Consider the following 27,933-nt stretch of genomic DNA (forward strand, 5'->3'; position numbering starts at 1 on the left):
AGGTCGAGGTCATCCCCAGTTGCAAGGGAGGTAGGGAATTGTAATGTTTTTGCTGGACACATTGTGATATGGTATGGCTGTGTCCCCACCAAAATCTCATCTTGAATTGTACTCCCATAATTCCCACATGTTGTGGGAGGGACCCGGTGGGAGATAACTGAATCATGGAGGTGGTTTCCCCCATACTGTTCTTGTGGTAGTGAATAAGTTTTGCAAGATCTGATGGTTCGATAAGGGGAAACCTGTTTCACTTGGCTCTCATTCCCTTCTCTTGTCTGCTGCCATGTGAGACGTGCCTTTCACCTTCTGTCATGATTGTGAGTTGTCCCCAGCCATGTAGAACTGTTAAGTCCAATCAACCTCTTTCTTTGTAAATTGCCCGGTCTCGGGTATGTCTTTATCAGCAACATGAAAAATGGACAAATACACATTGCTTCCTCCATCAAATTCAGGGTTGTACTAGTCAAGAAGAAAAGGAGACTGGTCATTGGGTAGAAGGAAAGCAGTGACTGCCATAGCCCACCCTTGGCTATCCATCCTCACATGCACAGAATATACTCCCTTTCTAAGGGAGACAGTGCCAAATTCTCACCCAGAGCCTACATCCATCTCAAAACCCAGAATCTCCAGCTGATATATAGCTTTCTCCCTTTAGTCCTAATGTGAATCTTCAGAGTCCAGTAATCTGTGAACTAAAAGGCAAGTTATCTTCCCCCAGCATGTCTCATATACGATAATGGAGGAGAAGGAACAGAATAAAACTTCAATGTAGGACAGGGAAGAATGTGAATAAAGGAGAGAATCTTTCTGTTCTAAGCATGTCAAAGCTATTGCAAATATTGGATCTATAACAAATGTCAGATCCTGCTAGACAGGAGTGGCCATGACTCCCTTCCAGGCAGGGAGTAATTTCCTTGTTCAGTCAGCCTACTCTCTAGGAGGAATTCCTTTCTCTATTGTACTCTGTGGTCCAAGTTCCATCTTCTTTTGAGATGGCTTCTTGTTCATTATCCTCTTTAACCATATCTGAAGTGAACTTTGGGGAGAATATGCTTTCTGTTGTGTGAGTTCAGGAGCCTGGGATTGAAAAATTATACGCTTTTGCTGGCCAGGTTTTTAAATTTTCGTTTTTGGTGATATGATTCCTTAAAAATTGTTGCAGGCTCTCAGTGTATTTGCCTCTGGTTGATCCTATGTTTGAGTCACCATAGCCAAATCGCCTATATAGGCATAGTCTTTTAGGCCTGAAAACCTTCCTTTGTTAGCTACTGGCCTTTGTGTCCTGCCTGTCCCTCTAGCCTTTAACTTAACGATTATTGACTTGAGACAATTTGAAACAAAAGATTCTAGTGGGAAGAAACCACTTTGCGGACTCCACTTCCTCTGTTGAGTGATGAGTTCTTAGAGGAAGGTGCTTAGGAAAGGCCCAAGACACCAACCAATCTTCTCTTCTTCCACCATATTGCTTGGCAGCCACCACTCCTATATGGAGAACAGAGCAATTATCTTTTTTTTTTTTCTTTGAAACAGGGTCTTGTTTGGCTCTGTTGCCCTGGCTAGAGTGCAGTGGTGTGATCATGGCTCACTGCAGCCTCAACCTTCCTAGGCTCGGGTGATCTTCCTGCCTCAGCTTCCCAAGTAGTTAAGACTACAGGCACATGCACACCAGGTTAAGTTTCTGTATGTTTTGTAGAGATGGAGTCTTGCTATGTTGCCCAGGTTGGTCTAAAACTCCTGGTCTCAAGTGATCTGCCCACCTCAGCCTCCCAAAGTACTAGGAATACAGGCATGAGACACTTTGCCTGGCTCACAGCAATTGTCTTTTTCAGCCCTGCAATTCTCCAAATTATGAAATGCTCCTTCAAAGCAGATTTGCAGGCCATAGGCAGAAGTACTACTTAGTGAAGTAGCACTGCCTTCCTGTTTTCCTTCAGCCTGGATAATTCAAGTTCACTGGTCTTCTTCAAGAATTCATTGAAAGTGGAATGAAGTCACCAACAGGAGCCAACATTCTGATTTATTCTAGCCATTTACCCTATCACTACAGACTTGGTTGATATGTGGGGTGTCTCCCATAAAATAGCGGATTGACTAAATGTTTCCCCACAGCATAGGAGGGTTGTCAGCATTCCTGTCTGCAGTATCTGTGCCCCCACTGCCCAAAGCTCTGTCTCTACCACTCAAGGAAGTCCACGTTTCAGATATTATGTGCAGCACCCCACTTCAGTGGACTGAATTCTCTATTTGATAGGAATGCACGTGGCTGCACTTAACAAACCCAGCAAAGCAAAGGCTTAACAAGAAAGGGGTTTACTTTTTTTTATGTTATGAGGAGACTGGGATAGGCAGTCTAGGGCTCTCGTAGCAGCTCAAGGAATTTGGTTCTTTTTATCTTCTTCAGTCATCCTTAGTGTGTGTCTTTTGGCTTCATGATCACAAGGTGGCTGTAACTCTTCTGGTTTGCAGGTAGGAAGAAGTGGGTGGGGGAAGGCAGAATGCATGTTCCAGTTGAGACTGGCTCCTCTTCTTCTTTTTGAATCAGCTCATCAGTTGCTTTTCCAAAAGTACCACCCAGTGACTTTCACTTGTACCTTATTGGCCACATTGACACCCTTAGCTCTGGAGGAATGTGGGGAGATAAATATCTAAAAACTCTGAATAAAATGGGGGTTCTGCGAGGAGGGGGGAATAGGCCAGGTAGTGTGGTGACGCACATCTGTCATTCCAGCACTTTGGGAGGCTGATGTAAGAGGATCTCCTGAGCCCAGGAGGTTGAGACCAGTCTAGGCAACATGGTGAGATGCCATCACTACAAAACATATATTTATTAATTAATTATAGAGATGAGTTCTTGCTATGTTGCCCAGGCTGGGCTCAAACTCCTGGGGGGTCAAGTGATCCTCCTGCCTTGACCTCCCAAAGTGCTGGGATTATAGGCATGAGCCACCATGCCTCACCTACTACAGAAGATTTTTTTAAAAATTAGCTGGGCATGGTGGTGTGTACCTGTGGTTCCAGCTACTTGAGAGGCTGAGGTGGGAGGATGACTTGAGCCCAGGAGGTCAAGGCTGCAGGGAGCTGTGATTACACCACTGCACTCCAGCTTGGGTGACAGAGCAAAATCCTGTCTCAAAAAAAAAAAAAAAGAAAGAAAGAAAGAAAAAGAAAAGAAAAAGGAGACTAGATATTGCACAGTCAACTAGGTCTGCCAGACCAGTACAAACTGGTTTATACACAAGAAGTAATTTATTGGCTTAAGTAACTGAAAAGTTCAGAGGAGTTGTGGTTACTTGATCCAGCAGTTTACCAAAATCATCAAGAAGTTAGGTTCTTTCCAGCCCTCCCCTCTGCCTTAGTCCATGTCAGAATACTCTGTGGCTGGCTCCCCTTACAGTCCTCAGAAAGCACCGATGGCTATGTGCTTTCTCATTCACGCCCAGTGAAAAATATAGAGTTTCAGCATCCTAGCATTTGTGGCTAACATACTGAACCCATCACTGGGCTCAGAGGATGGACTGTGCTGAATGGCTTAGCTTATGTGATGCCTCATGCCAGGAACTACATGGATTGATCCCCAAAGGGAAAGTATAGTCTGTTGAAAAGAGGCCAGGGATCTCTGGGAGTGATGTGGGAAAATGGATAAGACAACCAACAAATGTTCTGCAGCATAGCTGAAGAAAGAGTCAACAAGAAGGGATGAGTTACCACTGGAGAGGCTGAAAACAGGACAGTCCCTGAGGTGACATTGGTGATGCTCATCTGAACACTGCTGGGGGAGAGGGAGCCCTGGGCCAAGATCACATCCTGTGCAGTTCTAGTGGCAGATCCATCTTCACCGTGAAGGTCTTGAAAGCACATTCCTATTCTCCCTTGACCCCCTCTCCCATTGTGGTGCTCTGAATCCAGCTCTCCAAGCAGGCTTGTGATTATATTTGGCTTTCCATGTGTTTTGTTGTTTTGTTTTGTTTGTTTGTTTTTTGAGACAGAGTCTCACTCTGTTGCCCAGGCTGGAGTGCAGTGGCACGATCTCAGCTCACTGCAACCTCCGCCTCCTGGGATCCAGTGATTCTACTGCCTCAGCTACCTGAGTAGCTGGGATTACAGGCACTTGCCACCACGCCCGGCTAATTTTTTTGTATTTTTAATAGAGATGGGGTTTTACCATGTTGGCCAGGCTGGTCTCGAACTCCTGACCTCAAGTGATCCACTGGTCTCGGCCTCCCAAAATGCTGGGATTACAGGCATAAGTCACTGTACCCAGCCTGCTTTTTTTTTTTTGAGACGGAGTTTCACTCTTGTTGCCCAGGCTGGAGTACAATGGTGTGATCTCGGCTCACCACAAACTCCACCTCCCCAGGTTCAAGCGATTCTCCTGCCTCAGCCTCCCAAGTAGCTGGGATTACAGGCTTGTGCCACCACGCCCAGCTAATTTTGTATTTTTAGTAGTTTCTCCATGTTGGTCAGGCTGGTCTTGAACTCCTGACCTCAGGTGATCTGCCTGCCTCGGCCTCCCAAAGTGCTGGGATTACAGGCATAAGCCACTGCGCCCATCCATATCCTGACTTCTAATACCATAGATTAGTTTTGCTTCACTTCTTCTAAATGGGATTATACCATATAGCTTTTTTTTTTTTTTTTTTTGAGACACAGTCTCACTCTGTCACCTAGGTTGGAGTTCAGTGACATTGACATGACCTCAGCTCACTACAACCTCCATCTCCCGGGTTCAAGCAATTCTCATGCCTCAGCCTCCTGAGTAGCTGGAATTACAGGCATGCACCACCATGCCCGGCTAATTTTTATATTTTTAGTAGAGACGGGGTTTTGCCATGTTGGCCAGGCTGGTCTCGAACTCCTGACCTCAAGCAATCCACCCACCTTGGCCTCCCAAAGTGTTGGGATTACAAGTGTGAGCTATGGTGCCTGACCCCACCTATAGCCTTTTGTGTCTAGCTTCTTTCATTCAACATTATGTTAATGTGATTCTTCCAGGTTATTGTGAATAGGGGTGGCTCCGTAACTCTCATTACTTTATAGTGCACCACAGTTTGAATATAACACAATGTATTCATTCATTCTACTATTGGTGAATATTTGTGTTATTTCCCATTTAGCGCTATCAGGAATGGTGCTACAATGAATATTCTTGCACATGTCTTTTGTGAGCACATGTGTGCATTTCCGTTATCAACATACTTAGGAATAGAATTGCTGGGATATAGGGTAAATGTAAATTCAGCTTCAGTGCATATTGCCAAACAAACATCTCAAGAACTGTACTAATTTACACTCCTACCAGAACCATGGGAGTCCCAGTTTCTTCATACCCTTGCCAGCACTTGGTATTATTGATCTTTTTAATTGTAGTCATTCTGATGGGTGTGTAGTAGTATTTCATTTTTGTTTAATTTACATATTTCTTATGACTAATGAGCATGAGTAAATTTCCATATGAACATTTAGATATCCTTTTTTGTGAAGTATCTGTTCATGTAAGATTCAAGTCTGCTTCATAGACTCTTCTACAAGATCAGAAGGGCAGCTAGGCAGGTTATGAGGCTCACAGCAAGAGATGCTCAAGATGAAAAAGAACTTTGCCAGGCGCGATGGCTCAAGCCTGTAATGCCGGCACTTTGGGAGGCCGAGATGGGCGGATCATGAGGTCAGGAGATCGAGACCATCCTGGCTAACACGGTGAAACCCTGTCTCTACTAAAAAAATACAAAAAAAAAAATTAGCCGGGCGAGGTGGCGGGCGCCTGTAGTCCCAGCTACTCGGGAGGCTGAGGCGAGAGAATGGCGTAAACCCGGGAGGCGGAGCTTGCGGTGAGCTGAGATCAGGCCACTGCACTCCAGCCTGGGCAACCAAGTGAGACTCCGTCTCAAAAAAAAAAAAAAAAAAAAAGAAAGAAAAAGAACTTTGAGGCCGGACACAGTGGCTCACACATGTAATCCTAGCATTTTGGGAGGCCGAGGCAGGTGGATCACTTGAGCTCAGAAGTTCAAGACCAGCCTGGGCAACATGGTGACACCCCATCTCCACAAAAAATGCAAATACTAGCCAAGCATGGTGGTGTGCACCTATAGTCCCAACTATTTGGGGGGCTGAGGGAGGAGGATAGCTTGAACATAGGAGGTCAAGGTTTCAGTAAGCCAAAATCATGTCACTCTACTCCAGCCTGGGTGACAAAGTGAGACCCTGTCTCAAACAACAACAACAACAACAAACAACTTTGCATCAGGCTGGACATGGTGGCTCATGCCTGTAATCCTAGCACTTTGGGAGGCTGAGATGGGCAGACTGCCTGAGCTCAGGAGTTCAAAACCACCCTGGGCAACATGGTGAAACCCCATCTCTACTGAAAATACAAAAATTAACTGGGCGTGATGACATGTGCCTATAGTCCCAGCTACTCAGGAGGCTGAGGGAGGAGAATCACTTGAGCCTGCGAGGTGGAGGTTGCAGTGAAATGAGATCATGCCACTGCACTCCGGCCTGGGTGACAGAGCGAGACTCCATCTCCAAAAACAAACAAACAAACAAACAAACAAACAAACAAACAAACAACTTTGCATCAGCTCCAACCCAGCCTTATCAGCATCAGGAATGATACAATGAGATTCCAGAATAAGATACTGAACTCCATGAGACCTCAAACGAATACCCAAGAAGTGGATGGTGGAGTGGACACATGGCAATGTGGGGGTTAGGGTTTTTCAAGGGAAATCTATTGGCTGGTTGCTCACAGACTCACAGGTTGTCAGGTATCTTGAAAGTACCAGGACTTCAGGGTCTGGTTCTCAACCACACAGACTCAGAAAGGAGCTTTTGCAGACACAGTGAGTCAGAAATAAATGTAAAAACCAGAGCTGCCAAGCATTCTAGTCTCTGATTAGGATACTCTTTCCCTATTAAAAAACAAACAGGGCTGGGTGTGGTGGCTCATGCCTGTAATTCCTGCACTTTGGAAGGCTGAGGCGGGTGGATCACCTGAGGTTGGAAGTTCGAGACCAGCCTGACCAATATGGAGAAACCCTGTCTCTACTAAAAATACAAAATTAGCCGGGTGTGGTGGCACATGCCTGTAATCCCAGCTACTCAGGAGGCTGAGGCAGGAGAATCGCTTGAACCCGGGAGGCGGGGTTTGTGGTGAGCCGCGATCGCACTATTGCACTCCAGCCTGGGTAACAAGAGTGAAGCTCCGTCTCAAAAAAAAAAGAGAAAAAAAAAAAAAAAAAACAGGATAATGGCTACCTTTGGAGGAGGAGTGGGTAATGACTGCGAAGGTGCACGAGAGGTGCCTCTGAGGTGTTGTTAAGGTTCTAATTTTTGATCTGGGTGGTGATTATATAGATATGTTCACTTTGTGAAAATTCATCAAGTTGTATAATTATAATTCATACCCTTTTCTTAGCTGGGCTCACTCATATGTCTATATGCGGTCTGGCAGGCAGTTAACCAAGGCTGACATCAGCTGGAGCAACTCAGGAGTCTCAGCTCCATTACATGTGTCTGTCATGTTCTCATGATGTTAGAGGTGCAAAAGGGCAGCTCCCAGTGTTCAGATCAATTTCAAGCCTCTGCTGCCATGGTATCTGCTAACTTTCCATTGGCCAAACCAAGTCACATACTGGTAGTTAGAATTATGGGGCAGGAGAGGTTACTCCTCTCATGGTGGTGGGGGGCACTGCACAGTCACATGGTAAAGGGCATGGCTACAGAGAATGTGATGAATTGGGCCATCAACACAGTCTACCACAGTGTGGGAGAAAGAAAAGTGAATAGTTAATGACAATACAGAGAAACATATCCAATAATTAAGAAAAGCAAGGCCAGTCATGGTGGCTTATGCCTGTAACCCCGGAACTTTGGGAAGATGAAGTGGGCAGCTCACTTGAGGACAAGAGTTCAAGACCAGCCTGGGTAACATGATGAAACTCCGTCTCTATAAAAAATACAAAATAATTAGCCTGGCATGATGGCATGTGCCTGTAGTCCCAGCTACTGGGGAGGCCGAGGTGGGAGGATCATTTGAGCCCAGGAGGTTGAGGTTGCAGTGAGCTGTGATCACAGAGCACCTTAGGGGCACAGAAAAGGACATACTTCATATTTTCTCTTATATTCAAATTATTCATGGAAAAATTTATGCATGTGCATATCCCCTTCAGGATTCTGAGCTTCTTGTATATGCTTCATTTTCACATTTTCCACAGCTCCTGACACAATATCTTGCATATAATAGGCACCTGAATATTTGTGAAATAAAACTTCAGCTGTAAAGGTAGTCATTTCTTCTTTGTCCTTTTTTTTTTTTTTGAGGCGGAGTCTTGCTCTGTCACCCAGGCTGGAGTACAGTGGCATGATCTCAGGTCACTGCAAACTCCGCCTTTCAGGTTCAAGCGATTCTCCTGCCTCAGCCTCCTGAGTAGCTGGGATTACAGGTGAACACCACCATGCCTGGCTAATTTTTGTATTTTTAGTAGAGATGGGGTTTCACCGTGTTGGTCAGGCTGGTCTCCAACTCCTGACCTCGTGATCTGCCCACCTTGGCGTCCCAAAGTGCTGGGATTATAGGCATGAGCCACCATGCCCAGCCTAAACATGGAATTCTTTGTAGTACTAAGAGAGTTAAAAAGAGGAAGGTAGAGTAATGAGTATAGGCTCAGATAATATACAGCACATCTGTTAAAATGGAGAGAAGGAATGGAGGGGATAGAATGAGAAGGGCATATGCAAACATTTTTTTAAATGTCTCAGTAATTATATTGGTGGTGATAGTATCATTAGTATTGTTATTTTGAGACTGCTGTGTATGTGATGTAGGATAAAGGAAATGAGTAGTTATGGGATATTTAAATACTGTTGTCCCTTATGTTCTTGAGAACTAGTATTCTCAGTGTGGAAGAAAGGAAATAAAGATGTAATATAGAAAAGATTAAATTAAAATTCTGTAGTCTTATTTCGGGAGGCTGAGGCAGGCAGATTGCTTGAGTCCAGGAATTCAAGACCAGCCTGGGCAACATGGTGAAACCCTGCCTCCACAGAAAATACACAAATTAGCTGGGCCTGGTGGTGCACAACTGTAGTCCCAGCTACTTGGCAGGCTGAGGTGGGAGAATCGCTTAAGCCAGGGAGTTCGAGGCTGCAGTGAGTCATGATTGCACCTCTGCACTCCAGCCTGGGCAACAGAGTGAGACCCTGTCTCAAAAAACAAAACAAAAAACAACCCATAAAACCAAAAACCAAAACCAAACCCAACCTCTGTAGTCTTGACTTTGAAGTGGCAGTATAAATGTTCTCTATTTCTATCTCTATGGATAGAGATCTCCCTCTAGCTCCATCCACTAATGTGGCTTACAAGTAACAAACAATTCAGTAGCAATAAGCATCCCTAGTGCCCAGATTGTGGTCTTAATATACAGTTTCCCACAGAAAACAATATGAATTTCTTGAAGAAATGGCTAATTTTTATGCCTAGGGCAGGAAGTACAAGATTAGCCAGGAACTCTTGTCATGCTAGATAGCAGGGAGCTATAAAAAATCTCCAGATGTCAAAAAGACTCAAGAATCAAGTTGAAGAGGAGGCTCCATTGTTATGGTACTGTATTAGTCTGTTCTTGCAGTGCTATAAAGAACTACCTGAGACCAGGTAATTTATGAAGAAAAGGGGTTTAATTGACTCACAGTTCCACATGCTATATAGGAAGCATGGCTGGGGAAGCCTCAGGAAACATACAATCGTGGCAGAAGGTGAAGGGGAAGCAAGTACATCTTCACATGGCAGAGCAAGACAGAGAGGGCAAAGGGGGAAGTGCTACACACTTTTAAACAACCAGATCTCGTGAGAAATCACTATCATGAGAACAGCAAGGGGGAAGTCTGCCCCATGATCCAATCACCTCCCACCAGGCCCCTCCTCCAACACTGAGGACTACAATTCAACACGAGATTTGGGTGGGGACACAGAGCAAAACCATATCAGGTACCATGAATTTCAACATGAGAAAATACAAGTATATCATGGAAAATGAGAATCAAGCTTCTTATTGTTGCAGAAGGGAGATAAAATTATAGAGAAGAGGAAGACTAGAGAAAAATATGTGCTATTGGACTGGAATTTGAGTTACTGGTGTGAACTCCTACTTTATATATATACATTTTATATATACATATATTTTGAGATGTGTGTACATATATATGTTCACATATATAGATCTATACATATGTATATATAACATACACATCTATATGCACACATATTTAAATATATTTAATAGAAATACATTCATTTATTTGCTAGGTCTAGTCACTGAGATAGACTGGAAATAATGACATCTCAGTAACAATAAACACACCTAGCAGCCAGACTTGGCTTCTAAATACCATTCATTCTTCACTAAAAGGAACTAAGGCTCTTTGGAGAAATGACTGATGTGACAGATGTGAAAATCTATGACATAACTTATGAAAATGGCAGAGAGATAATCAGCCTCCACCCAACTGGAATGGTTGACGAAAGCTGAATGAGATTGTAAGTTACATGGTAGTATTGTATTTATTAATTTCTTGATTTTCCTGGGTTGTACTGTGGCTGTGGCATAGAATATATCCTTGTTTTCAGGAAATAATGAAATACTTAGGGTAATGTCTGTAATTGGCTCTTAAATGGGTGGAAAAACAAAAGAACAATATGCATAGTGAGAAACTGAGACAGAAAGAATAACGAGGTAAATATAAACTATTAACAACTGGGGACTTTGGGTTAAGGGTATGAGGGCATTATTTTGTAATATTTTTGCAACTGTACTGTAAACTTGAAATTATTTCAAAGTAAAAAGTCTCAAGAATATTTGCGCACAAGGGAAATATTCAAGCTAAGTAAAGTACGTAGATTACTAAACAAATGTGCAGTGCAATCTAAATTTTGTTGAATACATATACTTAAAATTCAGTAAAATTATACTTTTAGAAGCATAAAACGAAAGTTAACAATTGTCATCTATTGGTGATAGAACAGCCATGCCCCTCTTAAAGGAAAAAGGCTAGCAGATATCAAGACCTACTCTAAAGTTACAGAAATCAAGACGTGTGATATTGGCACAATGACAGAAAAATACACTCATGGCACAGAATAGAGTCAAAAATTGACCCAGACATATGTAGTCACCGGATTTATGACAAAGCTGCCACTGAAATTCAGTGGGAACAAAATTTTTAAATAGTGCTGGATCAACTGTACACCCATATGGAAGAGAAGAATCTTGATGTCTAACTCCTATCATATACAAAGATTAATGTGAAATTAATCATAGACCTAAATGTGAAAGATAAAATAACACAGAAGAAAAACTAGGGTAGTATCTTCACAATGAGGGCAGGCAAAGATTTCTTACATAGTACACAAAAGGCACTAACCATCAAAACAAAATATCAGGCCGGGCATGGTGGCTCCCGCCTGTAATTCCTGCACTTTGGGAGGCCAAGGCAGGTGGATTACCTGAGGTCAGGAGTTTGAGACCAGCCTGGACAACGTGGTGAAACCCCGTCTCTACTAAAAATACAAAAATTAGCCGGGCATGGTGGCAGGTGCCTGTAGTCCCAGCTCCTCGGGAGGCTGAGGCATGAGAATCGCTTGAACTCGGGAGGCGGAGGGTGCAGTGAGCCGAGATCAGCCACTACTGCACTCCAACCCCACCTTGGCGACAGAGTAAGATTCCGTCTCAAAACAAATTTTTTTAAATGAAATTAAATTATCTAATACCATTAAGAGTTAAAAAAAATCATGAACTGAGGAAAGTATTCATAATATATAATTTTGATAAATTATGGAGCTCAGGTGCAAGTAACTTAGGAGAGGAAGGAGTCTAAAGATCTGGTTAGGATTACTGAAAGAGTGGGTGTATCTAAAAATGGATAGGATGGGAAAGGGAGACTTTGGGAACAGCCTTGGGTTCCTAATACGCCCACAACATACACGAAGATAAACTCCCTGAAGACAGTGAAAGTCATTTCAAAAACCCCCCACATAACTTATGAGAACATAGGGGTTTAATGTTAGGCCTTCTCAGACCCTGCGATCTGTTTGCTCTCAGTAACATTACCCTGCTCAATTGCTGCCCTAATCCCAGGCCTTACATTGGAATGTGGGAATTCAGCATTTACATTTGCCCACACAGGATCAGCCTTCAGTTGCTACGATCAACTTCAGTATTTTCATATAATCACTTCTTTCTTTCCTTAGTTCTTGAATTATTAATTCCTTGAGAAGAGTCCAATCAGAGGTAGTCTTTCTTCAGTATTTTTGGTAATCCTAATTTCTGTGCAAAAAAAGTTCTGTTCAATTTTAACCATGCAGAACTTTCTCAGTTACCTAAAACACAGTTTCTCTATGAGCGTTCAGCGAAAATTCCCCTCTCCAAACTGATTCTATGAATGACTGTTAGATAAGCTTCACCACTGCATGTAGAGGGTGTACCAGGAACCCAAGTTAGTAGCTCTCTTCAAGGACCCAACTTTTGGAAGGGGTCAACGTCCGGTTCCCGGTATGCCTCCACAGGTAGGCCCGCCGCAGGAAGTCAGCGGCGAGGAGCACAGAAGAGGCTGCCAGCACCAGCGGACAGCAGTTTTCATCGTGAGGGCCGTGGGAAACCCCTGGGATGTGTCTTAAGAGGCCTCTTGGGAACCGGTCCTTCTGGAGGGAAGGGTCGGAGTGGGAGGGGATTCAGGATCGGCCTTACGGCCGAATGTCCAGCAGCGCGTTCCAACCTGGCAGAACCGACGTACTTCATAAGCTCCTCAGGGGAGCGCGGGAATCACCAGGCTGAAGAACGACTGGAAATGCGACCCTCTCCAACGAAAGCACCAAGAGGCCCGGGCGCTGATCATTTCAAAGAGCGCGGAAGCCACGCCCTCCCCTTGAACCGGAAGCCTTGCAACTAAGCTGTTTATAAGGGGGCGGGGGCCACAGTGGGAACTACAACTCCCAGAATGCAGAGCGAAATTTCCGGTTTCCGGCTAGAGGGCCAGAGTGAGTGTTTACACCGGCGGCAGTGCGGCCGGGTTCCTTCCGCGGGACGGGTGAGGGCGCTGGGTCCCTGGGCAGCGCGGGCTCGATGTGTGTCAGCTAATTAGCTGGTCCCACTGGAGCGGTGAGGTCGCCACCAGATATGTGCCCCTGCCCCACTGCTAGCGATCTGTGACCTTGGGCCAGTGACTTTACTGAGTCTTGGTTCCCTCATCCTTAAATGTGGCTAATGCCTGCCGCAGGGAACCGTTGTGAGGATTAGGTGAGACATGGTATATAAAACGACCTCCTTCTGGCATAAACTTGAGGTGGAAGGTACCTTGAGGATGCTTTAAGGTCTGCTAGGCAGCTTCACAGCCTTTTCTTTCCTCTTCCCTACCAGAGGTCTCTTTGGAAGCAATAATGATGACTATAACAAGAACTTATCTTGCTTTGCAAGATTCTTCCGCCGTAAGAGTTTCTGATTTATTTTCTGGGGTCCATATATGCCAGGTATGGGGACAAGGATGAGGAAAACTTTAGTCTTTTGCTTCCAAGGGCCTTCAAGAATTGGGGTGGAGGAGGGAGCAGGCAGATATTTGTAGCCCTTTTGTTCTGAGGGGATGTGGGAACAACAGAGGAAAGAGAGGGGACTGAGGTTGTTGAATCTGTGTTGGTTTCGGTAGGAGTTTGCTAAGAGGCCAAAAAGGGAAGAGAAATTACTTGCAAAGTTAGATGAGCAGAGGTGTAAAATAGGGGAGAGCTTTGTTATGAGTGTGTACTTATATGTTGTGGAGGCCCCTGGCAGGGTAGGGCTCTGTTGGGGAAGGAGTCTGGTAGGGAGTTTTGTAAGCCAGGCGATGAAGTTTATACTTAATTTATATAGATGGTTTGGAGGCATTGGAAGATGTCTTTTTTGGTGGGGGGCGGGGAGGGAGGGCGGGGAAGGAGTCTCTGTCGCCCAAGCTGGAGGGCAGTGGCGCTATCTCGACTCACTGCAACCTCCACTCACTGCAACCTCGACTCACTGCAACCTCCTCCCGGATTCAAGCAGTTCTCCTGCCTCAGCCTCCCAAGTAGCTGGGATTGATTACAAGCGCCTGCCACCACGCCTGGCTAATTTTTTTTCTATTACAGTAGAGACGTAGTTTCACTATGTTGGCCAGGCTGGTTTCGAACACCTGATCTTAAGTGATCCGTCCGCCTCGGCCTCCCAAAGTGCTAGGATTACACGTGTGAGCCACCGCCCCTGGGTTGCTTTTTTAAATTTTTATTTATTTTTTGCGACAGAGTCTCATGTCACCCAGGCTGGAGTACAGTGAAGTGAGATCTTGGCTCACTGCAACCTCAGCCTTCCGAGTAGCTGGGACTACAGGTGTGCACTACCATGCCCGGCTAATTTTTGTATTTTTAGTAGAGATGAATTTCACCATGTTGGCCAGGCTGGTCTCAAACTCCTGAGCTCAGGCAGTCCGCCTGTCTAGACCTCCCAAAGTGCTAGTATTACAGGCATGAGTCACTGCACCCAGCCCGACATTGGAAGAGTTCTAAGCAAAGAAGTGACTTGATCAGATCTGTGTTTTAGAATGATGGGTTGTTAGGTGGCAGCATAGATATTTGATAGGGAGAGGCAAGAGTTAGGGAACTTGTTATAAGGCTGTTCTACTGGTTCAAACAAGAGTTGAAGAAAATTGGGAAAAGGAGCATACAGAAGGGAGAGGATTAGATGATCTTTTGCATAACATTACTATTAGGTTGGATGGCGTTTTTATGTCCACATTAGGGATGAAGAAACTGAGGCCTAGAGAGCTGTCCATCACAGTATGAGTAGAGAGAGAACCCCAGATTCTAATTCTGGCCTCCTGATGGTGCACCCTGTGCTTCTTCAACAGTGTCACGTTGAATTGTCTTTTATTCAACCCTTTGGTGGGTGGGGGTGGAGTAGGGTGATGGTCTGACTTTTAACCACGGAGGCTTTGTTCTTTTACAGGGAGAAAGAGAGAGCGCGAAAGAGAGAGGATGTCTCTCTCAGACTGGCACCTGGCGGTGAAGCTGGCTGACCAGCCACTTGCTCCAAAGTCTATTCTTCGGTTGCCAGAGACAGAACTGGGAGAATACTCACTTGGGGGCTATAGTATTTCATTTCTGAAGCAGCTTATTGCTGGCAAACTCCAGGAGTCTGTTCCAGACCCTGAGCTGATTGGTGAGTCTCTCTGGAATGGGGTTGGGCTGCTGCTCTGATCTCTTTTAGGGGAGGATACTTCTGGAATTACAAGAGTAAAGTAAGGGCTTGGGATTTGTTGCCTCATAATGTTAACACTCCAGGGAAGTGAGTGTTGGGTAAATAGAAACACAAATCATATAATGAAACTACTGGTTGCCATTTTCAGCCATGTATTATACTGAACTACTTTATCACCAGGTTCTTTATGACATTGTCTTTATTTATTTATTTATTTATTATTATTTTTTATTTATTTTTTAGACGGAGTCTTGCTCTGTAGCCCAGGCTGGACTGCAGTTTTGCGATTGCAGCTCACTGCAACCTCTGTCTCCCGGGTCCCAGTTCAAGCAATTCTCCTGCCTCAGCCTCCCAAGTAGCTGGGATTACAGACATGTGCCACCATGCCCAGCTAATTTTTATATTTTTAGCAGAGACATGGGGTTTCACCATGTTGGCCAGGCTGGTCTTGAACTCTTGACCTTGTGATCTGCCCACCTTGGCCTCCCAAACTGCTGGAATTACAGGCATGAGCCACCGCTCCCGGCCAACATTGTGAATTCTTTTTCTGAAAGAACAGACATTTGGGGTGAGTTAGGGAGGGAGAAGTTGGTCAGGGGAGGCTCCTCAGTATATTTGAGGTAGGTCTTAAGGGATGATTAGGAGGATTTGCTTGGTTGATTGGTTTAAAAAAAGGCAGTAAAAAGGAAAATGAAAATGGTGTGAGCAGTCCAGGTGGAGGAGGGAGGAATTTAAATATAATTAAATTATACTGGAAAGGTAATTTATAATAAATAGCTAAAGGATCCAACTAGCAAAAAAGATGTTTTCAGTCATACCTGGATTGCGTTCATCCTGTTTTGTTGTTTTTCCATTGATTTAAATTGGGCAGTCTTCACAATGTTAAACTCTAGAGCTTTTCTATGGATAGATTCTGTGTGAATCCTCTTTTTTTTTTGAGACGGAGTCTCGCTCTGTGACCCAGGCTGGAGTGTAGTGGCATGATCTCAGCTCATTGTAACCTCTGTCTCCCAGGTTCAGGCAATTTTCCTGCCTCAGCCTCCTGAGTAGCTGGGATTACAGGCGTCTTCCACCATGCCTGGCTAATTTTTGTATTTTTGGTAGAGACGAGGTTTCACCATCTTGGCCAGACTGGCCTTAAACTCCTGACCTCAGGTGATCCACCCACCTCGGCCTCCCAAAGTGCTGGGATTACAGGTGTGAGCCACTGTGCCCGGCCCTAATTTTTGTATTTTTAGTAGAGACAGGGTTTCGCCATGTTGGCCAGGCTCCAAAAGTGCTGGGATTATAGGCGTGAGCCACCATATCTGGCCAGATTCTATGTAAGTCCATTTTATGAGTTTATATTTGCAAATAGTTGTTAAAATATATTTAATTGGCTAGACGTGGTGGCTTACGCGTGTCATCCCAGCACTTTGTGAGGCTAAGGCAGGAGGATCCCTTGAGCCCAGGAGTTAAGAGACTAGTCTGGGCAACATGGCAAAACCCTGTCTCTACAAAAAACTACAAAAATTAGCTGGGTGTGGTGGCATGTGCCCATAGTCCCAGCTACTCAGGAGGCTGAGGCGGGAGAATTGCTTGAGCCCAGGAGGTTGAGGCTGCAGTGAACCGTGATGGTGCCATTGCACTCAAGCCTGGGCAACAGAGTAAGACCCTGTTTCAGAAAAAAAAAAAAAGTATTAAGTTATTAAATAAGAGTATCTTTTAAAACATGTATCATGCTCCAGCTATCTATCCAATCAAAATAACGTTCTCAGGGAACAAAAACCATCTAAATTTGTTTTGAGGAGCAAAATGTAAGTGGACAGTTCTTTTTTTAGATCTGATCTACTGTGGTCGGAAGCTAAAAGATGACCAGACACTTGACTTCTATGGCATTCAACCTGGGTCCACCGTCCATGTTCTGCGAAAGTCCTGGCCCGAACCTGATCAGAAACCAGGTGAGCGAGGGTCAGCCCTTAAGCAGGCAGAGTTTCTGTAATATCTGCAAGGGAAAGGTCTATGTGTTCTTGAGACACAAGCCTGGGTGGAACAAAGGGATGATTTACTGAGCTGATGATAAATGATATCTTTATTACTTATTGGATTAGACCATGCTGATAAACAGAGTCCAATTTTGACCTTCTTACTGCTGGTATCCCTAATGGGAGATTTGTTTCTCCACTTTGTTTTTTGGTTTTTGTTTTTTTTTTGAGACAAGTCTCACTCTGTTGCCCAGGCTGGAGTGCAGTGGCACAATCTTGATCTTGGCTCACTACAGCCTCCACCTCCCGGGTTCAAGTGATTCTCATGCCTCAGCCTCCTGAGTAGCTGGGATTACAGACATGTGCCACTACGCCCAGCTAATTTTTGTATTTTTAGTAGAGACGGGGTGTCTCCATGTTGGTCAGCCTGGTCTCGAATTCCTGACCCAAGCCATCCGCCCCACCTCAGCCTCCCAATGTACAGGCACCATTCCTGACTGTTTCTCCACTTTCTAAGTTTGTCATCCACTGTTTCCTAATGGGATAGTGAGTTTGTGTCTACTTAAACTCCTTTAAGTTAACAGTTTATTTTTCAGTGATACAAAGTAAACTTTGTATCCTTTTGTTATTGTTGTTCTCATTAGAAAAAACTGGAAACTTTTGGCACTTTCCTAATGCCCCAGTTTGTTCCCTTGTTAACAAATCTTCCTACAAACTGCCTCAGGTGGTGATTTGTTCAGTCAGCTAACTGCTCTTGCTATACTGGTAATTTATTTTCCTGAAGATATTCAAAGAGTATTTAAATAGCTCTTGGAGAAAATATACAAAGCCTTGGATGCCTTTTTGGTTTATAAATAGAAGGTGCTTGGAATTCATGATTTAAATTTTGCATGCGTGTTTTAAAAGCCTCCCCAAGAATAAAGCTAAGCTGTGTAAAAGAGATTAGCTTTGTCAAACTGGCAGGTTGACATCTTTTTATAATGTTCATGATTGCTGTGACTAGTTATCAGTTTGAAATTTACCCCCCTTTCAGTTCTAACCGTAAAAGACAAAAATGTCTTTCATACCCTGATGGGAAGTGAGAAAGAGGAACAGAGTTCCTGACATCCAGAGGTTGGCCTGGCACTCACAGCCAGGCCTTGGAGTCCTTTTGGGGAACATGAGCAATTGTACAGATCCCCAGTATCAGTCAAGGCCACTCTGAGACCACTATGGATTAAGACAAAAACAAGATCCCTATCATTGCTGAGCAGAGACAAAAACATGAGCATTATCCAAATCACAAAAGTGACCAAGTATCTTTCTATCTTGGCTGATGAGAGTAACAGCTGCTTCTTTGCCAATTACAGCTTCCACCTTGCTCTAGTTTTCCTTCCTTCTAGGTAAGAGTTATTAAAATACTCAATTATAAAATCACTCCCACTGCCAAAAGCATCCTATCCGGAGTAAAACCTCACTTCTTTAAATTTTTCCCCAAATCACCCAGACAAAGCCAAAATCGTGTAAGAAGCCCTTTCTGGCTGGGCTCAGCAGCTCATGCCTGTAATCCGGCACTTTGGGAGGCCGAGGCGGGTGGATCACCTGAGGTTGGGAGTTCGAGACAAGCCTGACCAACATGGAGAAACCCCGTCTCTACTCAAAAAATAAGCCGGGCATGGTGGTGCATGCCTGTAATCCCAGCTACTTGAGAGACTGAGGCAGGAGAATCGGTTGAACCCGGGAGGCAGAGGTTGCCATGAACCGAGATCATGCCATTGTCTCACCCTACAGTCTCAGCATACAGAGAGATCATGCTCTGGGCAACAAGAGCGAAACTCTGTCTCAAAAAAAAAACCAAGAAGTCCTTTCTAATATCCTCTTACTGAGACAGCCCATGGTTTCCTATGGTGTTCATTCTTCTCTCTGTACTGAGCAGTACGCCCAACTAGTTTAAATACAGATATGCCCCTCAGCTCTTTGGCTGGAGGGCATTAACAGAAGGAAAATAACATTTGTGGCTTCTGTGAGCCAGGTTTTTTCCCTTTTATACCTCATTTAATCATTACAGTGGCCCTGCAGGGTAGGTAACAGCATTAGCATCTTATGGAGGAAGAAAAGGGTTAGAAAGGCATTTATTCAAGGTCAGCTACTTCGAAAGTGAATGCAAGAGCTGGGATATGGACCAGGGGTTTTCCTGGCTCAAGAGGAAAACCATTTCCGCGGGCTGGCTGCCTTCCACTCTCAAAGGATGAATTGAGCTCAGAGATCTTACAGTGACAGCCATGACTCTTAGCTGAATACTGGCTTAAGATATTAAGAGTCCTTTTCCTCCCACCTTCTACCTGGAGGATTATTTTTGAAACAAATGACCTTTTTTATTGGAAGGTTACAATAAACTCTTAGATCTGTGAAAAAACTGTCTTGTAACAGTGTTTTAGATATTTTCTCCTTGAGTGCTTTTCTTCACAAAGGAATCACATTTTGTGTTCTTCTACAGATTAGGGTCTGTAGGAGGAGAACCCATTGTTGTCTGTCTTCCCAGCTGGATCCCTTTGGTGGTTCTCCATGGCAGGTTACAAATCCCTTCTGGACCTCACTTTATTAGCCTGCTGTTTGAGCTGGGATGTGTACCCCAAGCTGCAGCCACAAAGAAGGACTTGCTGTTTGTTCAAAGCACCACATTCTTTTATTCTCCCATGCCTTTGCACATGTTCTCATTTAGGCTTGGAATACCTTCACCCCCCAGTAAATATTGGCTCTCTCTTTGATACCCATTTCAAATGGTCTCCTCTGGGAGGCAGCTCTCTGTCTTTACCCTCCCTCTCAGTGGCGGCTGTCTGCCTTTGTGTTCCTGGTGCCCTAGCTGGGATCCACATCTCTGTTGAGGTCCTCAGCATGGCATTTTGTAATTGTGTGTTTGATGTAGTCTCATTTCTCCTACTGCCGTAAGAGTTCCTTGACGGCAGGGGTTCTTATTTTTCACATTCTAGTTCCTTGTCCAAAGTCAGGCATGGAGTAAATGCTTAGTACATGTTTGTTGAATGAATAAATTAGGTAATTTACTTATGGTGACTATTTTTCAAAAGACAGCCTCATGATCAGGACTGTCGATAAGGATGTGGTTGCCACACTGAACCCCAGGGGTGCTATTCACCTTGCTTTGGGAGTGGTGCCCCTGGAGTTGGGCAGTACATGGTCAGTACAGTCACAAGTAGTGGTCCTTCATGAGGATAACCATACTTTAAAAAGTGAGACCCAGGGCGGGGCATGGTGGCTCACGCCTGTAATCCTAGCACTTTGGGAAGCCGAGGCACACGGATCACTTGAGGTCAGGAGTTTGAGACCAGTCTGACCAATGTGGTGAAACCCTGTGTCTACTAAAAATACAAAAATTATCCAGGAGTGGATAATTGCACACCTGTAATCCCAGCTACTCGGGAGGCTGAGGCATGAGAGTCGCTTCAGCCAGGGAAGTGGAGGTTGCAGTGAGCCGAGACTGCACCACTGCACTCCGGCCTGGGCAAGAGATGAGATTGTGTCTGAAAAACAAAGCAAAAACACCAACAACCGAATGGTATTGGTCTGGAATTCCTGCAGTGGGATGTTGATCAGAGCACTATTTTTCATGTGGTAAGATTCTCCTCTGCCACAAGTTGAATTTGTTTGTTTTATCTGTGGAAGATGCTTACAAGCGAATGTAAAGGTGCTTACTAGCAGTTTTCACATCCGTGGCACAAATGGGTTTTTCTGAGTGGGCACTCACATTCTTAAGGGGTAATGAGGGAAGGGAATGCATAGACCAGGCTGCTCCTTGGCACATGCTGAAATGATGTTACCATATCTGTGGAAGAGACAGGGCCTGTGCTGTAGGGTAACTCTGAGTGTCTTGTCCGCCAGAACCTGTGGACAAAGTGGCTGCCATGAGAGAGTTCCGGGTGCTGCACACTGCCCTGCACAGCAGCTCCTCTTACAGGGAAGCGGTGAGTGTGTGCCACGGCCCCCAGCCAGGACTGTAGGAGAGGGTGTGAACGCTGGCTGGCGAGTGGTGTGGAGTGGGAGCTGGAAGCCCGTTTCCATGACAACCAAGAGTTCCTTGGGGAGTTTTTGCCATGTCTGTGGGCCTCAGTAGAGCCCTGTCTTTCCCCAAAGAGCCTGTCTCAGTCAGGCATTGTTGATTCCTTCTAATGATAATCATACAACCTGCCCGTATGGTGACAGCCAAAAGATCCACATACTGTTTCTGCTGGACCTTGTTCTTTGACTTTGGCTGAACTGCCTGCTTATCGCCCCTCGACCTAGATGTCCTTACTGGGGAAGTGGGCTGATGTCTTTCTGTAGGAGAGTTGAGAGGCAAAATTAGTACAGCTGTGAACTTAGCAATATATACAAATATGAAATAGTAATTGTACAGAGATTGAAAAGGACTTTTGGAACCTAGAGAAACCTTTGTTACCGGGCTTGTAATGAGAGCTTTTATTTTGGAAGCATTAAACTGTAGGTGGGGAAAAGGAGCACAGAGATTTGAAGGTTTACTGTGGTCTTGCCTTTTTTTTTTCTTTTTTTTTTTTTTTTAATTGTTTGTTTCCCCTCCAGTAAGCTACGATCTTAGACCAAAAAGAGGTTCATCTGTTTCCGGGGCTATTGTTCCATTGTGGTGATGTACATGCAAGCACTTAAAGGGAGGAAGTCCTCAGCACAATGTGGGCATTTGATGAGTGCATTGAGCTGGTTGGAGTGCTCAGCCCTCCCCATTTCTCCTGCAGGTCTTTAAGATGCTCAGCAATAAGGAATCCCTGGATCAGATCATTGTGGCCACCCCAGGCCTCAGCAGTGACCCCATTGCTCTTGGTAAGTGCAGGACTGAATTTGCGGAAATAGGAGTTGTCAGAAAAGGAGAAAACAGGAGAAGACAGTTCTTCTAAAGAGACTTAGACTATCTTTTGAAGAATGACTGGTCTTGTGGGAAGAGGGAGAGTAATCAAGGTGTGTTTGATATACCCAGCGCTTTAAGAGCTCTCAGCCCCACAGAGAGATAATGGCCTATCCTAACTAACATCGTAAATAAGGGTATGAGGATGCCAAATGAGGACAGCAGTTAGCCCACATCACAGCAATCAGGGAAGGCGTCTTGCACACCTTGAGTAAGGGAAGAGCCCAGAGATACAGGAGAAAGAGACAGGTGTGTTGGTACCCAGTCTGTGATGTGACTGAAGTGCAGGGGGACGTGGAGAGCTGGGGACCATCCTCCCTAGAGCAAGATCGGGAGTACCTGAATTATGTTGCTTGGTGCTTTCTTTCCTCTACTCCTGATGAAGATTGGCTTGTTGTCCTGTGTCCCTGTTGAGCTGGTTGCTCTGAGACACAAAGCCTCTTCTCCCTCATGGATCTGGCTGATTTCCTTTCCCTGAGGTGAGCTCTGCTCTTTTTCAGGGGTTCTCCAGGACAAGGACCTCTTCTCTGTCTTCGCTGATCCCAATATGCTTGATACGTAAGTGTACCTGTCCTATTAGAGGGTACCTTCTCTCTCCTCATGTGCTAATTGTCACCCTACAGTCTGCTCTGGGAGCCCATCCATAGTCTGTCACCAAGTCTACCCTCTAAATATGTCGGGGGTGAGAAAGAGCAAAGCCCAAGAGCAGGGCTTTTGTCAAGAGTGTTGGGAGGAAGCAGGATTCTGAGGGAAAGGATCTTGCCTGCCAGGCTCAGTTTAGGTTTCGTTTGGTAGAAATTAGGGAGCTTTCCAAGGATTTTAAACTGGTGAAAGGAGAAGCAGGTGTACAGATCCATAAAGTGTCAAAGCTGGAAAGGACGTGTCCTCATTTTGCAAGTGAAGAAAACAGCCCCACCCTGAGAAGAGAAGGGACCTGTCCAGGGTTGCCTGATGTTGTAGTGGTGTGTAGACCAGAGGCTCCTCATGTGCTGAGGCCAGAACCCTGAGCCTCCCAGGCTGCACCTTTCCCATCATGCCTTGCCTACGGAGAGGGTGAAGAATCTGCAGTGGACCCAGGAATTGAAGGCCTTGCTCCCGTTGCTGGGGGCAGATCAGCAGGAGGATAAATCTTCCTGGCGGAAGATGCTGAAGACCAAGGAATTTGAGGGCAGGCACAGGTGGCTGCATTGTTGTGAGAGGGCACCCAGAACTTTTGTCATGGTCGAGGGTGCTCTTTTGGAGTCACTCTTGGGTTTCTTCCTGCTTCTGTCCTAGGTTGGTGCCTGCTCACCCAGCCCTCGTCAATGCCATTGTCCTGGTTCTGCACTCAGTAGCAGGCAGTGCCCCGATGCCAGGGACTGACTCCTCTTCCCGGAGCATGCCCTCCAGCTCATACCGGGATATGCCAGGTGAGCCCCTGAATAGTGTAATATGGGCCCCTTAGGAGCCGGCAGTGGCCCAGGAATTTACTTTACTCAGCAGCTATGTATAGCGTTGGCAGAGGGCGTTCCTTGGGAACTCTCGGTTTGAGTCAGGAAGTGCATCTGTCCTGTAATTTTCCGAGGGGAGAGATGAAAATATGAATTTGGAGAGTAACTTGAGCTGAGATTCTGGAGCTGCGCCTGTGCCTTTCTGTTCTTCCTCCTGAAATCTGTTCGTCCTCCTCCAGGTGGCTTCCTGTTTGAAGGGCTCTCGGATGATGAGGACGACTTTCACCCAGTAAGTGGACTGCCTGCCTGCCTGCCATTTAGGGGAGATGGTGCTGGGAATGAGCTGCATCCTGGGACCTGGCACTCCCAAGGCTGGGAGGTGGACACAGGCCACTGGGGGGCCAAGACCATGTCATACTATTTCTGCTTTGGGATTCCTTTCTGAACCTGGGAGCTTAAGAGTTTCCCCAAGAACTATTCCTGGAGGTGGGTGAAGTTCATCTGGGAGTTTCATAGTACTGCTTGCCTGATTCTGAGTGTCTTCTTTCTCTAGAACACCAGGTCCACACCCTCTAGCAGTACGCCCAGCTCCCGCCCAGCCTCCCTGGGGTACAGTGGAGCTGCTGGGCCCCGGCCCATCACCCAGAGTGAGCTGGCCACCGCCCTGGCCCTGGCCAGCACTCCGGAGAGCAGCTCTCACACACCGACTCCTGGCACCCAGGTATGAAGACAGGGCCTAGAAGATCGAGGCTGGGTCCCCAAGGAACAAGCTCCTCAGCAGTAGAATAGATTTGTCTTTGCTGACCCTGGTGCTAGATCTAGTTTAAGCTGAACCCTGGACTCCTGGTGGGGATTTCTTACTGCAGCTTGAGTGACCTCCCCTTCACTTGCCTTGAGGACTCAGAGGTCTAGATTTTAACATGGTCCTAAGTAGTCCCTCCTATTAGTTCAGAAGACTCTCCCCTCACACAATATGCCCTTCCTCATCCCTGACAGGGAACAGACACTACCAGCTTAAGCATTTCTGGGTAACAAGTCACTTCAGCTTTCAAGGCCATCTCTCCCAGTGCTGGGGTCCTAGGTTGGGACAGGGGGCTCAGTGCAGAAAAGAATGGAACCTTTCCTGCCCACACAGAGAGCTTCTAGGTACCTTTGTTTGGTTGTCTCATGGCAGGTCTTTGTTGGGAGGCAGAAGTTGGGTACCTCAGGAGCACTATGGGGTGATATGACAACAGCGAGTATCTGCTATAAGATTGAGATGGCTCTGAGGGTGGCACTGACCACTGATTTGTCTCTAGGGCCATTCCTCAGGGACCTCACCAATGTCCTCTGGTGTCCAGTCAGGGACACCCATCACCAATGATCTCTTCAGCCAAGCCCTACAGCATGCCCTTCAGGCCTCTGGGCAGCCCAGCCTTCAGGTCAGTCTTTCCCACTTCCTGGTTTCCATGTGGCTTCCTTGTTATTTTGGATGCCCAGCCTTTTTTTGCTCTCTGGGGGTCCTTCACACCTGGCATGCTTCATTCTGGGAACAGCTGGAGCATGGCAGTGGGACAGGTACAGAGTGTTCCCAGCAAGGGCACACACTCAGACCATACACAGTGGTCACTATGGCTTCTCCTGCCCCTACTGACCATGGCTTGACTCCCTAGACCACCTGGCTTAGATAATCATGGCCATTTCATTCATTCATTCAGTGAGCATTGACTGAGCATATATATACTAGGCTGGAGTCCAGATGCTGGGCTAGAGGCAAGCTGGTTCTCATCCCTGCCATGGAGGGGCACCAGGCAGGTACTGAGCTGGGGAGCAACAAGGCAAGAAGCCCAGCTGCTTGAAGTAAGGGCCTAGGTCAGACAAAACTTTTCTGAGGGAGGGGTATTTAAGCTGATTGTCAGAAGAATTAGAAGTTAGCTAACCAGGGAGGGGGTGTTTGAGGTAGGAAGGGGATGATTTCCAGGTGAAGACAGCTACCTGTTTGTGCATGCGTGGAGGCATATGTGATGTACTCAAAACTACAAGGCTAGGATGCAGTGTCCAGTGTAGAAGATCCGCAGATGGGGCCAGAGAAAGAGAGCAGGAACCTACATGTGAGGGGCTTGAATGCCAACCTGAGGAGATTAGACTTGATGACTTGATGTAGCAGTCACCAGGGATCCCTGGGAGGCGTTGGTTGATTGATTGATTGATTGAGACAGGGTCTCACTCTGTCACCCAGGGTGGAGTACAGTGGTGTGATCACAACTCACTGCAGCCTCAAATTCCTGGGCTCAGGTGATCCTCCCACCTCAGCCTCCTGGGTAGCTGAGGTAGGGACTACAGGTATGCACCACCATGCCTGGCTAATTTTTTGTACTTTTTGTAGAGATGGGGGTCTCCCTATGTTGCCCAGCCTCTTCTTGAACTCTTGGGCTCAAGTGATTCACCCACTTTAGCCTCCCAGAGTGCTAGATTACAGGTGTGAGCCACCACACCCAGCTCATGGGAAGCTTTAAGGAGGGGAAAGGTCACCCTAGCAGCTAAGGGGCAGACCTGAGGGGCCAGCATTGTAGTTCACAGCTCCATGCATGAGCTGTTTGCTTCACATCTCTTTTCCTCTATTCCACATAGTAAGCCAATGGGTAGAGCATCATTCCTGGAACTTGTCTGGGGTCAAAAGGCCATGAAGTTGTAACGATAGCATTCAGGCCTGTGTGGTTTTCCGTGTTCCATGTAGTCCTTGTGGACAGTAAGGGAATAGGAGCAGGATGTGTGAATGACTTGTCTTCTCCATTTTTGCATCTCCCCTGTTGCTAGATGCCTGTTTACTTTATTCCCTAGCTCAGGAGCTTTCACTGGTTCCACCTGGCCTGTAAAATGAATTCAAATTGATTTGTGTGGATTTTTTTTAAGCCCTCCACGTTCTCATTCCTGCCTGCCTCTTTGACTTTGCTTTTCTTCCCCTTTGCATTGCCTTCTTCCCACATGTGAACACATTGTTTTCCCTAAATTGTGCTCATCCCTGCTGTCATGAAATTGAGATGTTAATGAAGCTATGAAAGTACTAGAAGAAGATATGGGTGAATTTCTTCAAATCCTTATAGTAGGAAAGGGCTTTCTTAGCCGAAACTCAGTATCCAGGAGCCATTCAATAAAAGTTCTGCATTTTGAGTTTGTAAAAGCGAAAAATTTAAAACATCTCTTACACTCCACAAATAGATATACGTACTATATACCACAAAAATTTAAGACATTTAAACAAAGGTGAAAATTTCTGCATGGCAAACCAAACCAAACAAAAAACCGAAGCAAAGTCCGAAGGCTAACAACAAACTGGGAAAAAAATCTGTAACACTCATCACATAAAGAGCAAAATCTTGCTGATGTGTGTGTACACATAGCAAGAGAAAGAAAGTAATTTAGCCTCTTGGAATTCAGACAGTGAATAATTTGTACATTCTCTTTTGATCCTTATGCCAAGAATTTCCTTTTTTTATTGTAAAACTTTGGATTTGTTCTCTTAACCCTCAAGCCTATCTTTTAGTCTTCCTAGAAGTACTGTGTTCTGTGGAACTCAGCATCAACAGCTTTGCTGAGGACTCCCCCATCTTCCTTTCCTTCCCCGGAAAGCACAGACCTAAGTGAATCTTCACTGGATCCCAGCTAACAGCTTCTGCCCGTTCCTATTTTTCCACAGAGCCAGTGGCAGCCCCAGCTACAGCAGCTACGTGACATGGGCATCCAGGACGATGAGCTGAGCCTGCGGGCCCTGCAGGCCACCGGTGGGGACATCCAAGCAGCCCTGGAGCTCATCTTTGCTGGAGGAGCCCCATGAACTCCCTGCTTCCCCTGAACTCCCAGCAAAGTTACAGAGGCTGCTGCCCATGGGAGGCACTCATGAAGGTGCCTCCGTCTCTCCCTCCCCAATATACCCACCTGATGGTCAACTCTCCTGCCTTGTCCAGTTCTTGACCTTTCTGGCTGATCTGAGTTGGTGGTGGCAGTGGGGCAAACAAGGTGTGCTGGTCTTGATGCTGTGGCCTCGGAGCAGGGCTGGCCCCTGGTTCTGGGCCCTGGATGGAGGATTTTAGACCCCACATCATGGGATGCTGTGAGATACCCATGTTCACTTCTGGGAGAAGTTTCCAGCCGTAGTCCCCAGACTCTCTGGGGCTTTGGAGTTTGGCAGCCTCAGGATGTGCCGAAGGCTGGGCAGGGCTGCAACCCAATCTTCAGGGTGGCTGCTGGATTACAGCTGTGCCCAGAAGAGGCTTATGCTTCCGAGACGTCCAGTCTAGGGAGTGACTAGGTGGACTTTCATGGGAAGCAAACGGAGGCAGCTTGCCTTCCACATTTCTCTCTCTCTCAATGGCTTCCAAAGATTTCCTTGTCCACCCCACCAGCCT

General features: G+C 45.9%; 1 protein-coding gene across 7 annotated transcripts; it reads left to right on the plus strand.

Annotated features, from left to right (window-relative positions):
- Positions 1-12,988: 12,988 nt before the first annotated feature.
- UBL7 (ubiquitin like 7) lies at positions 12,989-27,479 on the plus strand. Of its 7 annotated transcripts, none has more exons than XM_023196619.2 (12): positions 13,200-13,286; positions 13,407-13,474; positions 14,994-15,206; positions 17,066-17,185; positions 21,086-21,168; positions 21,952-22,036; positions 22,619-22,676; positions 23,394-23,527; positions 23,788-23,837; positions 24,102-24,269; positions 24,847-24,969; positions 27,225-27,479. In XM_023196619.2, the coding sequence occupies exons 3-12, from the start codon at positions 15,023-15,025 to the stop codon at positions 27,360-27,362; spliced, it is 1,143 nt and encodes a 380-aa protein (XP_023052387.1). In that variant the 5' UTR covers positions 13,200-13,286; positions 13,407-13,474; positions 14,994-15,022; the 3' UTR covers positions 27,363-27,479. The 7 variants fall into 7 exon arrangements, with proteins under 7 accessions (XP_023052384.1, XP_023052383.1, XP_023052385.1 ...); XM_023196621.1 differs by lacking the exon at positions 13,200-13,286 and adding an exon at positions 14,434-14,445 and having other exon boundaries at positions 13,412-13,505; XM_023196616.1 differs by lacking the exons at positions 13,200-13,286; positions 13,407-13,474 and adding an exon at positions 12,989-13,077.
- The last annotated feature ends 454 nt before the right edge of the window (positions 27,480-27,933 follow it).

Source organism: Piliocolobus tephrosceles, chromosome 6 (assembly GCF_002776525.5).
Source record: "Piliocolobus tephrosceles isolate RC106 chromosome 6, ASM277652v3, whole genome shotgun sequence".
NCBI lineage: Eukaryota > Metazoa > Chordata > Mammalia > Primates > Cercopithecidae > Piliocolobus > Piliocolobus tephrosceles.